This window comes from Leucoraja erinacea, chromosome 20 (assembly GCF_028641065.1).
Source record: "Leucoraja erinacea ecotype New England chromosome 20, Leri_hhj_1, whole genome shotgun sequence".
In the NCBI taxonomy this organism is placed as follows: domain Eukaryota; kingdom Metazoa; phylum Chordata; class Chondrichthyes; order Rajiformes; family Rajidae; genus Leucoraja; species Leucoraja erinaceus.
The window spans coordinates 19,279,998-19,293,412 of NC_073396.1; the positions used below are offsets into that span (position 1 = coordinate 19,279,998).

Here is a 13,415-nt window from a genome sequence, read left to right on the forward strand (position 1 = left end):
ACAACCTCCCCAAGGACAGCTGTGCTGCCTGTTACGGCCTCTCCCAGCCTTTGCTCAGGGCCTGTGCCAGCAGACCTGACCTTTTGAGAGGCGGGTTGGCCATTCCTGACCTCGGCTCCTCTGCACTTCACAACGGATGGCATTGCCCTCCAAACAGTGCAGTGTAAGCAGGATGCAGCAATCCAGGCAAGAATTGGTTCAGTTCACAGCTGCGGAAGGTCCCTCCCTCCCTCCCTCCACCCACCGTAACTGCGCCCACACTCACCTCACGTTTTCCCCCAGCTCCAGATCTCGGCAGTTCAACGTTAGGGGAACAGAGGCACTGGCACACCTCTTGTGACCTTGACATCCACTCAGTAACCCTGTAATGCTCCATTTATCCCCTCTTCCCATTTTAAAGAATAGTACGGCTCAATGACATCGTGAGTAGAGCTGCACCAGGACCCAGTTTTGATCATGACCTCAGGTCTGTCAGTGTGGAGTTTGTACGTTCTCCCTGTGATTGCGTGGGTTTCCTCCGGATGCTCCCAAAGACGTGTGGGTTTGTAGGGTAATTGGCACAAGTGTGTAGGGAGTGGATGAGAACATGGGTTCACATAGAACTATGGTCAATAGGTGATCAATTGTCAGCATGGGTATATCGTTTCCCTTTCCCCTGACTTGTCTGAAGAAGGCTCTCGACCCGAAATGTCACCCATTCCTTCTCCATTGAGAAGCCGCCTGTCCCGCTGAGTTACTCCAGCATTTTATGTCTAAAACAGTTTAAACCAGCATCTGCAGTTCCTTCTTACACACCATGTTACTGAACTATTTTTCTTTCATGATCTCCATCATGGTCAAGGTCAAGCCACAAAATATATTTATGTAAGAGATGGATAGATCTCTACATGCAAACAACATTGAGGAGCATGAGGGAAGAGTGGGGACATGGATTAGCCATGATTGTATGGAATGGCCTAGCAGCAGTTTGAAGGGCCGAATAGCCTGTTCCTGCCAATAATTTCAGTTTCTTGAATTATTGCAACATGTACTCCTGAACTTTAGCTCAGTGTTGGTCACGCATTTGGAAGACAGCTCCGTGCATTTCTTATTCTCCTCACGTTATATTCTCATTGACCACTGACAGGGCCTTTGAACACTTTAAACTTGTTCGTTCATTCATGATCTGGGTCTTTATCTTTGTACTGTGATTGAAATGGCAACATTGATTATTTCTCATCCCTGATTTGGAGCTTGTTTTTAACACTAACGCCGAGGTGCTAGTCTGATGGGATTTTGGTATTTGAATCCATGTCTCAGTCATGCCCTTGTGACAAACAGTCATTCAAAGTCACTGGGCTGCTGCCTGGTTGGTCCGTGTTGCAAAGGCATCTGATAAGAAGCTTCGTGTAGGAAAGAACTGCAGATGCTGGTTTAAATCGAAGGTAGGAACAAAATGCTGTCGTCTTCTTTTGTGTCCATCATCTACGTTTCAAATGTTCGGCCAGGCTCTTGCACAGTGGACAGGCTTCTCATTTGCCACCGCTAGATCTTCCAGGCAGCATTGTTCACCAAGAAGTGGGCATCTTAGCAGGTGTGGCATGGATTGTACAGATCTTCCCCATTCACATTCTGTGTCTGCCGCATCTGCATAGCCCCACTTGCTCATATTGGTCTTGCATCGGCCCATATCTGTACATGCCTATTGAGGGACTTCCAGGTCTTCCAGTCACACCTGTGACCAGGTGGTAGCTGCTTCTTGGTTGGGATTGGCATCTTTACGTGGTGATGGTTTTCACTGCGTTTCTTTTCTCACAAGGCTAGTCTGGATGCTTGAGGAGTCTGTGACAGCAGCTGGACTGTGTGAAGGAAACTCTTCCTTGACTTGTTGTTTTGGGGCTGGGTGATGGGAGTGACAGGAATGGCGGGTGTCCCCAACTTGCCCACTACGTTCAGTTCTACTGGCAGCTGATCTGCGGATTACTGGTGGAGCAACACCGGCCAAGACATGCAAGCTATCCACATCTGTTCATTTTAGGCAGCCAGTGATGCATCTGTAGCTGGCATTAAGGGTGGCATCAACTTTCTTCACATGAGATGAACTCTCCCAAACAGGACAAGCATACTCTGCAGCAGAGTAGCACTGCACAAGAGCAGTTGACCACAGTGTGGATGCATTGGTACCCCACAACGAGTTTGCCAGCTTGTGTAGGAGACTGTTCCTCATCCTCACTTTGCCCTTCACCCTTTCGAAGTGTTGCTTGAGGAGAGGGTTCGGTCCTGTGTGACCCCAAGTTAGACATGGTAGTCACAGTGTCGCAAAGGGGCACCATTCCATGTTTAGGACAGCTTCCTCCCACTTGGGTCTTAGCTGGGTTTGCCTTCAGTTGGTTGTCCTTATAGTAGTTTGTCAAGTTGTCCAAGGATGATAAGAGGGTAGCTTCTACCTCATATAAAAATTGTCTGCTGGAGTGTGCAATATAATGTGCAATATTTCTACTATCTATTTATTTTATTCATTGATCTTGCTGGTAATATGAGAGTTAATCGTTGATTGTGTTTTTGTTCTTTTAAATCTTTTTATCCTGTGCCTTGTATTGTATACCACTGAAGGAGATGCACTGAAATTTTGTTGTACAGTTGCTGTGCAATGACAATAAAACGTATTCTATTCTACAGACCGATATGGTTTACAGTCCGATATGGCTTTCCGCCATATTTTAGGTAGCTGTGAGAGGGTTACACAATTGTTGAACAGCAAGAGGAGCCACTCTCCTGTAATCTGCCCAAAATGTTTGATCTGTTCTGTGCGAATGTCATCAAGGCCAGCTGCCTTGCCATTCTTGAGGTAATCGATTGCTGTCTGGAGTAACTTGCTGTTAAAGTACCAGGTTGATTCTCTATCACCCTGATGCCATAGACTCCTTTTGTGGCGCTTCTTGTGTGGTGGTTTGCTGAGTTCTTAGTTTTGTGTTCATTCTTCCCATGACTCTTGACGCAGTCCATGTGGTTGTCCCTGAAATGGCCAAGCAATCTGTTCAGTTGTCAATAGCGCACCACAACCCTTTCCAGGGGCAATTTGAGATGAAAAGGAAATGATGTCCTTGTTGATAATGTCCATATCCTGAAAATGGAATTAGAGGTTCATACCCAGGGCTCAAGATGTGATCTAAAGTAGAGCCACTGCCCCACAGCGCTAGGGAGTTTAGATTAGAATACAGCATGGAAACAGGCCTTTTGGCCCACCGGGTCCATACCGATCACCCGTTATACGAGTTTTATGTTATGCCACCTTCTCACCCACTCCCCACACCAGAGGCAATTTAGAGAGGCCAATTAACCTACAAACCTGCACATCTTTGGGATATGGGAGGAAACTGGAGCACCTGTAGGAAACCCACTTTCACAGGGAGAATGTATAATGTCCACACCTGAGGCCTGAAAGAATGAGGGAGGGGAGGGAGGAGGTGGGGTCAGTGATGGTGAAAGTTGGGAAAAGGAGAAATACAACAGGATCTGGGGGTCCTTGTTCATCAGTCAATGAAAGTGAGCATGCAGGTACAGCAGGCAGTGAAGAAAGTGAATGGCATGTTGGCCTTCATAACAAGAGGAGTTGAGTATAGGAGCAAAGAGGTCCTTCTGCAGTTGTACAGGGCCGTAGTGAGACCACATCTGGAGTGTTGTGTGCAGTTTTGGTCCCCTGATTTGAGGAAGGACATTCTTGCTAATGAGGGAGTGCAGCATAGGTTCACAAGGTAAATTTCCGGGATGGCGGGACTATTATATGCTGAGAGAATGGAGCGGCCGGGATTGTATACTATGGAATTTAGAAGGATGAGAGGGGATCTTATTGAAACATATAAGATTATTAAGGGTTTAGGCACACTAGAGGCAGGAAACATGTTCCCGATGTTGGGGGAGCCAGAGCCAGAGGCCACAGGTTAAGAATAAGGGGTAAGGCATTTAGAAAGGAGATGAGGAAACACTTTTTTACATAGAGTTGTGAGTCTGTGGAAGTCTCTGCCTCAGAGGGCGGTGGAGGTCGGTTCTCTGGATACTTTCAAGAGAGAGCTTGATAGGGCTCTTAAAGATAGCAGAGTCAGGGGATATGGGAAGAAGGCAGGAACGGGGTACTGATTGTAGATGATCAGCCACGATCACATGGAATGACGGTGCTGGTTCGAAGGGCCAAATAGCCTACTCCTGCACCTATTGTCTATTGTCTGGCAAAGAACTCCAGATGCTGGTTGAAATCGAAGATAGACACAAAATGCAGCAGTAACTCAGCGTGTCAGACAGCTGGTCAGCGGGTCAGGCAGGTGAGTGGTCTAATGTTTTTGGTTTGTTTCTCTCCACAGTTGCTGACAGAATTGGTGGGTGTTTGCAGCATTTTGCATTGCATGTATTCAAGGCTGAGGTCAATGGGTTTTTTTAGACATATGGACAGGGAGGACTGACACCGGTTTAAATGAGTGACAGCATTTTGGATGGGACGAATGGACTCATGCTGGTGTTGCCATCACCCCCAGCTCACGTGAAGTCTGGTCGCCCGATCAGCCAGCGTGTCCTCGCAGACCAACCAATCACAGCAGCATTTGCGCGCAGTACCGCATCCAAACGGACCAATAGCGGACTGCGCTCTATCTGACCAGTCCCAATGCACGCTGCCGACCAGCCACTAGGGAGGCGCAAGTGCCGCGGCCGTCGACCAATGGGCGAGCGCGCTGGGATCCGGCGCGATCCGGTCTGAGGCGGCGTCTCGCGCATTGGGCGGTTCCAGGCCGGCGGCGGAAGTGTAGGCGGGAGGCCTGGCTTGTAGGCCCGACTGCAGGAAAGACGCAGCGCGGGTGCACCCTGTCTGCGGACACCCACACACCCCGCCGCTTAAAGGGACTGCTCAGGGCGCTCGGAGCATGACCTGGGCCGGGAGGTCATCGCAGTACAACTATGGTGAGTGGCCCTCGGGCTCGCCTGCGCCACCCGCCCCCGCCCCATCCAGTCCGGGACCTTCCCTGGCAGTCTCCGAGCTGCAGTAAGCAGCAGCCCCGCTGGGGTGAGGCTGACCTGTCCTTGGTCTGCCCCGGCCTGACGGACAGTCGGGCCCCGGCCCTGCCTTCCCTATAACGGGACGGCGTGGGGCTCCGAGCCTGGCCTTGCTCAGCCGCCGACTCCCGACCACATTGACGGATGTGGTGTGAAGAGGAGGATCCAGCCCTACCCTGGCGTGCTGCTCCGGTCCCGCTACTCTGCCTGTGCTTTGGTGGCCCAGTGCTGACTCGGGTGTTTCTCCCGTGCAGTCAGGCTGTAGGTCCCCATTGCCAAACCACTGCTTCGGTGAAATATGAGCACAAGCAACTGCAGGTGCTGGTCTAGAAAAAAAAGACACAAAGTGCTGGAGTGCCTCAACGGGCCAGTCGGCATCTCTGGAGACCATGGACAGGCGTATCCTTCCTCGGACTGTGCAAGTTTTTCATGAACGATCCCTGATATAAGAGAAGGGTTTCGACCCGAAACGTTGCCTATCTCCTTCGCTCCATAGATGCTGCTGCACCCGCTTAGTTTCTCCAGCATTTTTGTGTACCTAAGATGCTATCGATCTTGTTGCTTTGAACAATGACTTTGCAAATTGTGTGGCTGAGTTGGGTGGTGTTGCCTTCCGATGTCTATATTGACTGAAGATTTGGCTTGGACTACACGGCCAGTGAAAGTTAACAGCGGAAAACACCCTTCAATCCACAATCTTTGTTGACCATCAACTGCACTAATCTACATTAATGGTTCTTTTAAGTTCTTCCTTGCATTCGCACCAACTAAATTTGCCAAAATGTGGTACTCACCTACAGTCATCAGAAGAACAGGTCGGTTGGCATGTCATGTCTGCAATGACCATGCTATCAATATAAACTAAATCCATCTGCCTACATGTCCTTCTGTCCCCTGCCTATTTATTTGTCAGTTTGAAGGCCTCTTCCTCTTGTATCCTTTAACCAGTTCTGGTAGATTAAGATAAGGCAGGAAAGGATTGTCAAACAGCAATAGCAAAATATCATTACTTTAAATGTTACTGAAAATGCACAGATGGGGTTAAAATGGAGGTTAGGATGTTGAGAATGTGCATGACTAATATCGAGGTATAACAGATTAGTTAGAGTGTGGTGAATCTGTGAAATAAAGCGAAGAATAACAAGTTCTTGATTAGGAAGGATGTCAAAGGTTATGGGGGGGGGAAGCAGGAGAATGGGGTTGAGAGTGAATGTTAAATCAGCCATGATTAAATGGCAGCGTAGACTCAATAGGCTGAACTGCCCAATTCTGCTCCTATGATTTATGAACTTATGGAAATCAAGGTGATGCAAAAAAGCATCACCTTTTTAAATAGGTCTACTGGAGTCCAATGAGGTTACATATGTAGACGCAAGGAACTGCGGATGCTGGAATCTTGTGCAAAATACAAAGTGCTGGAGGAACTCAGTGGGCCAGTCAGCATCTGTGGAGGGAATGGATCGGTGACATTTAGGTTTGGGTCTCTTCTTCAGACGGAGGAAAGGTTCTGGCCCAAAATATCACCTATCTATTCCCTCCACAGACGCTGATTGGCCTGCTGAGTTAATCCAGCACTTTAAGTTGGGTATGGTTATGCAATTATCGAATTGGAAGATTGCGTCTGTTCACACAAAATTAAAGATGATAGACCTTTAATGTGAAATATGTGTTTAAAGAAGATAGTTCCTTAGTGGATTTGCATCTCTAAAATTAGGTCAATTTTTAGGTTCTGGTGAAATGAATTACATCTGTAACAAGAATCAAGGAAGGAAATGCAGAAGCTCTGATGTCAGGCATGATGCTGGTGGACAGAATGATTGCTAATGGGTGCAGTATTTTTTTTAAATGCAGAAAGGTTGAAAGTATTAACGACCCAGCCTAATTCAGAGGGATGTTAACTCATCTAGAAAGGCTTGTTAATCCAAGACAATCAGATAGTTGTATGGAGAAGATTGCATCTGATCAACAAAAACATTATGAGGAGGTAACATGGTAGATTGATTGATGGTAGCATTTTTAAGAAAGTATATTTGGATTTTAACAAGGTGCTTAATCAAGTAGACAGTCACAAAAGTGAAATTCCACAGTATGCAAAGGAACAAGGCAGGTCCAATCCAGAATTGGCTTCTTAGCTAAAAGCGGCATACAATGGTTATGGAGATTTAACAACTGCAATCCAATAGCATTTGGGTTCTAGAGCGTTTGGGATTAGAGCCAAAAACAAAATACTGCAACTGCTGGCGATACTCGGCAGATTAGACAGCATCTTTGGAGGGAAAGCCGGAGTTAACTGTTTAAGCCTCTTAAACTTTTCCCTCTCTCCCCTTACTCCAAATGTGCCGTTTCTAGATTTTAAGTTTTTCTGGGCCTCGGGGATTATAGCCGTGGAATATTGACTCTTTTTTCCTCTTCACAACCTGGTGCTTGGCTTAATATTTACCGAATGTTCTGTTATATTTCAGTGCTGGAATACCTTGATGATTATTAATGAGGAGACAAAATAGGAAGAAAGATATCGAATGCATGAATTAATCAGTCCATGTTCATCACATGCAAACATAAATGCAAGGAAACACATTTTGGGTCGGCAAACATTTTCCTGCTGCGCACTGGTGACTCTGTCTTGGGGAAAACACTCAGTTGCACTCAATGTTACTTTCCCAAAGCTTTGAGGTGTCAGTTCAGTTCAGTTTCCACTTTAAATTCTTTTAAATTGATTGTACTCCCATGGGGTGACTATACAGATCTATAATTCTCATGTGTGCCTACTATCTCTTATTTGTGTTCCTGTATATGCTGCATACCAGTCAATGTGGATCAGCTTGCCATGGTTGGGTTCCTGGAAACGAGGTGCTTTACACTTGCCCTCTGGGAAAGTCATGAGACATCTCAATCGGAAAAGCAGCCAGGTGTAGTTTACATTACCAATAGCAGTCAATAAATAAGATTCAAGAGCTATGGGCTGGTTCTGTTGACCAGAGGTGACTCCTTATGGATGCCAGGACCTGTATTGCTAATAATTTGCATCTGTGTAGCTACTTTTAATAGTGAAGCAGATTCATATCCCTAAAGACTTGGTTTGAGCTCACGGCCGTTCAGTTGACCACAGCAAGATTTGCCATAGATTTTGTTCTTGCAGTTGCCTTGAGGAGTTGTGCATCTTTCTGATAATCTATTGTAACTATTTCTCTTCTCACTCACTAGATGTTTGAAGTTATTCGGTTTCTAGTGATTTACCAACACAATGTTGGCAACGAAACATCCAAAATTTATCAAGGCAATAGCATACCCTCAAGCACATACTACCACAAATTGAAGTCTGAAGAAGGGTTTTGGCCCGAAACGTTGCCTTTTCCCTTCGTTCCATAGATGCTGCTGCACCCGCTGAGTTTCTCCAGCCTTTTTAAGTACCTTCGATTTTCCAGCATCCGCAGTTCCTTCTTAAACACTACCACAAATTGAATTGGGTGGTCAGCCTGCCCACTTGGTCTTGCACTGGAGGAGACTAAAGTGTTTGGCTTCCTGATGAATACTTACTAACTTTCAGAGCATTAAACAGCTTAAATAATTTTGTTGATGAAATTCAAAAATATATACACAATTCACACAAATGCAGGCAGTGTTCTACACATAGTTTCAAACTTTTGCAGTCACACATGGAGTATTTTTTTAAGAACATGTTATTTTGTGCCCTTGGGTTGATTGGTGTAAATTACTTTTAGTTTCCTTCCAAAGCCCTTTGCATTGATACCAACATGCATAATACAGCTTGCAGCAGGGAAACTGCACTGTGCGAGGTTTGAGTTTATTATTGTCTGAGGTACAGTGAAAAGCTTTGTTTTGCATGCCATCCAATCAGATGAAATAATAGTGCAGTAGACAAACATAATCAATTCACACTCTAGTACAATAGGTAGAGCGAAAGGGAAGAAGCAGATTACAGAATATAGTTCTTAATATTGTAGCGCAACAGTTCCATAGACAAAGTTCGATTTTGTACACTGGGATGGGGTTAATCGGACAGTGCCCTGGTTTGTAGAGGGACCATTCAATTGGAAGGAAGGTAGAGCATCCCTTGCTAATCTCCAGGCTATGTTTTGGTTTCTTTTGGAGAATTTCAGCCACACGGTTGCTCTGTTAAATGACATCAACCATCTGGTCAGGGAATGGGCCAGTAAGGCCTTCTATCACTTCACAGAATGCTATGCACATTGGAGGCTAACTGTTGTCTCATGGCTTTGTGTAGAGCTTCATTAGTCAAAGTTCCTGTATCAGTTCCTTGGACCAAACGTAAAAATAGGGAATGCTTTCATTTTTATTATGGAGAGAGCTTCAGTTTTGTAACTCCTCTGGTGGTTGGGCAGGATGTACGGCTGGCTCTGGAGCACACATCCTCTCTACTATAACTGGGATGTTGTCAGTTCCATTGGCCTTTGCTGTATCGTATGCCCCCCAACTGATTCTTGATATTAGGTAGACAAAAATCTGCTGTTCCAGGTGCCAACTTCTCTACATCGGCGAAACCATGCGCAGCCTAGGCGATCGCTTTGATGAACACCTCCGCTCAGTTCGTATTAACCAACCGGTTGTTCAGCACTTCAACTCCACCTCCCAGTCCCAATCTGACCTTTCTGTCCAGGGCCTCCTCCATTGCCAGAGTGAGGCCCAGCGGAAATTGGACGAACAGCACCTCATATTTTGCTTGGGTAGTTTACACCCCAGCGGTATCAACATTGATTTCTCAAATTTTAGACGGCCCTTGCTTTTTCCCCCCCCCCCCCCCCCCTCCCCCCACCCACCGTCTCCGTCTCTGCCTCTTCCTTTCTTCATGTTCCGCAACCCCCCACCCCCACATCAGTCTGAAGAAGGGTCTCGACCCGAATGGCTGCGAATGCTTCAGTTTTGACAGTGCTTGCTCCAAGCCCTGCCGTTGTTCAGAGTAAGGATGTTCTTGCAACTGCTACCTGTTGGTTCATGTCTACTATTCATGACTAGATTACACATTGTTGGTACTTGGATCAATTAGTTTTGCAGTTTAGTACACAGTTGAGCAGAATCATCAGGTGGGCACCTCATGTTTATGAAGTCGGGCTGCTCTGGGCCAAATAGTTACAGAGTAATGTGCAGATTTCTGTTAATGATTTGCTGTGCCTTATGGGTGTTCACTTTTGAGATGCTTGATCTGAGCTGCATCTGTCACATTTAAAACAGTGGAAGTGCCATGGACCACAATGTGTGTGCTCTGTATGAGATTTAGGACTTCACTGCCATAAGGATGGTTCAGTGGTCCCTGCTGTCGAGAGCCAATAGATCAGCCAGAGGTAGTTTGGTGACAGAGGTAAAATAAATTATTCTCTTGCTGATTAATTTTCTGCCTGCTTCAGGCCAGCATCATTGAGCTAGCTTAAGCAGTGCGATGGGGCCACCCAGGCACTCTCAGTGCACCAGTCTGTTCTCTCGCCTTGCCACTTTTAATAGCTTCTACTGTATTACTCAGCATGGAGTAGAAGTGATTTGTCAGCTGAGGGAGGACAGTGGGTGGTGATCTCACACTGAGCACGAGGTTCTTCTCAGTATACAAGGAATTGAAGGATTGATCAGATGTTGTTTCCATGTATACCTGGCACCTGTCATTCTTTTTCACTGGCCCCTCAAAGTGTTAATGACTTGCTTCACTTTCATTTTGTCATTCACTCATGTTTAGAAGAATGTTTCTATATTTTCTTACAATACTGGCCAAAGCAGTCTGTGCTGCCTCTCTGAACAGACCACCAGACCTATTCCACTTGTTTTCCTGCAACCCATTCTCCCTCGTGCTCATCACCTCCTCCGCATCCTCCCTCCACCAGCTTTCCTTGGGGGGGGGGGTGTGTGAGGTTGAACACTGAAGGAAACCCCAGGCAGTCAGAGCCCAGAGCTGTGTGGCAGCATGTATGTGATGCGATTTCATCAAATGACACGGCTCAACAGGCCAGATGTAGGAAAAGGGTTTCTCCTGACTAGTGAGGACTAGAACTAGGGGGTCATGGTCTCGGAATACGAGCATGTTGTGGAAATCTCTTGTACTGAACACTATAGAGGCATGGTTGCTGAGGCCAAGATAGGTGCAACTTGTAGAACAAATGCCTCACAGGTCCAGTGTTCTGTGGGTTCAGTTCTGACCTGCAGCGCTGTCTGTACATAGTTTGCATTTAAGATATGGATGCATAGGATTGCTCTGGGGGGCAAACAGTGTGAAGGAATACGAGGTGAGCAGGTGTTGAGGTGAAGGATCAGTCATAATGGTACCAAAGGCAGAGTAGCCCTGAAGGGCCAGGAGGCTGCCCTCTGGGCACTTTTGTTGATGTGCTCCAGAATTGATAAAGGACGTACTGGCTGATCAGATCCTCTCTCCCCTTGTCATATCAAAGCTAATCCAAAATGGAACTGCCTTCAGAGATATGTTGGGCATTTCATTTGAGGAGTTGAAGACTGACAAGAGCGCGTACTGTAAATGGGAGGATAATACATTGGATGTAGAAAAATAGGTGCAGTAGGCCATTCGGCTCTTCGAGCCAGCCCCGTCATTCAATATGAGCATAGCTGATCATCTAAAATCAGTACCCCGTTCCTGATTTTTTTTTCCCCGTATCCATTAATTCCTTTAGCCCTAACAGCTAATATTGGGCAGAGGATGGGAACGGGGACCTTGAGGATCATCCACAGATATAGAAAGGCAGTAGAAGATAAATGAGATGCTCCCAAATGTGTATGGGATGTTTTCTTTTGTTAGTTGAGACATGGGATATAAGAACAGGGAGGTTATGTCAGGACTACATACAACACCAATTTCTTTAATTGTATACTTGACAGCAGTGCAGTATCTATGGAGAAAGCAACCTGCTGAGAGACGAAGGACACGTCAAACACTGGTGTTTGGTCAGAATACAATGGATCTCTCCTTGAGGCAGTGATTATCTGGGTTAAGTTTCTCAGGATTGCCTCGTGCCTAGCCGCTTGCCATACTTCCTACATAAAGAGAGCTGTTATCAGCAATGAATTGCAAGTGAAGGTGCAGCTGAGTGTCATACACTCTCCAATTTATACAACATTCTCATCACATTTGAAACAATCACAATTTTGTGCCTTTGCCTGAAAATCAGTTTTTGGTTTAACACGAGGTTATGGCCTGCTGTACCTTACTGGCCAAAGAAACACGACTATTTACCCTGTGGAGCTCTTCAAGGGAGATGCTAAATGCATTTCGTTGTCTCTGTACTGTACACTGACAATTAAAATTGAATCTGAATCTGACCTGAATCTGATGTTGGCTAACCTGCCAGACAGGGCACCGCCACTGCTTTAGGTGTAGGTTTATTATTGTCACACGTACCAAGGTACGGTGAAAAGCTTTGTTTTGCATGATAATACAAGCAAGTCAAACTCGTACAGTATTAGAGCAAAGGGGAAGATACCGAGTGCACAATATAGTTCTCATCAGTAGTATATCAGTTCCATGGGCAAAGTCCAATGTCTGCAGTGGCGTAGGGGTGAATCGTACAGAACCCTAGCATAGAAACATGGAAAATAGGTGCAAGAGGAGGACGTTTGGCCCTTCGAGCCAGCACCACCATTCATCGTAATCGTGGCTGAACATCCACAATCAGTAACTCTTTGCCTGCATTCTCCCCATATCCTTGAATTCCGCTAGATAGCCCCTAGAGCCCTATCCAACTCTCTTTTAAATTCATCCAGTGAATTTGCCTCCACTGCCTTCTGTGGCAGAGAATTCCACAAATTCACAACTCTCTGGGTGAAAATGTTTTTTTTCATCTCTGTTTTAAATGGCCTCCCCTTTATTCTTTGCCTGTGGCCCCTGGTTCTAGACTCTCCCAACATTGGGAACATTTTTCCTGCATCTAGCTTGTCCAGTCCTTTTATAATTTTATACATTTCTATAAGATCCCCTCTCACCCTTCTAAATTCCAGTGAATACAAGCCCAGTCTTTCCAATCTTTCCTCATGTGACAGTCCCGCCATCCCGGGGATTAACCTCGTGAACCTACATTGCACTGCCTTAATAGCAAGAATGTCCTTTCTCAAATTAGGAGACCCAAATTGCACACCATACTCTAGATGTGGTCTCACCAGGGCCCTGTACAACTGCAGAAGGACCTCTTTACTCAAGTTTATGGAAGAAACATTCAGAAGCCTAATAACAGAGGGCACAAAGCTATCCCGAGTCTGGTGGTTCATCCTTTCAAACATCTGGACCTACTGCTGGATGGGAGCAGAGAAAATTAGGTTTGAGTGGGTGGGACAAGTATTTTTGGCTGTTTTCTGAGGGAATGTGTATAGATGAAGTCAATGGTGGGAGTCTAGTGTGTGTTATTTACTCATTGCAATTTATTGGT

General features: G+C 45.9%; 1 protein-coding gene across 3 annotated transcripts in view; it reads left to right on the forward strand.

The window, feature by feature from the left end:
* The first annotated feature begins 886 nt into the window (after positions 1 to 886).
* The window catches only part of xpo6 (exportin 6), an 86,725-nt gene continuing 74,196 nt past the window's right edge, over positions 887 to 13,415 (forward strand). Inside the window, exon 1 of one of the 3 annotated variants that reach the window (XM_055651502.1) lies at positions 887 to 4,929. In XM_055651502.1, coding sequence (XP_055507477.1) covers positions 4,927 to 4,929 — 3 coding nt within the window. In that variant the 5' untranslated portion in view covers positions 887 to 4,926. The remainder of the gene's footprint in view (positions 4,930 to 13,415) is intronic. The other 2 variants (XM_055651501.1, XM_055651500.1) reach the window with 2 other exon arrangements.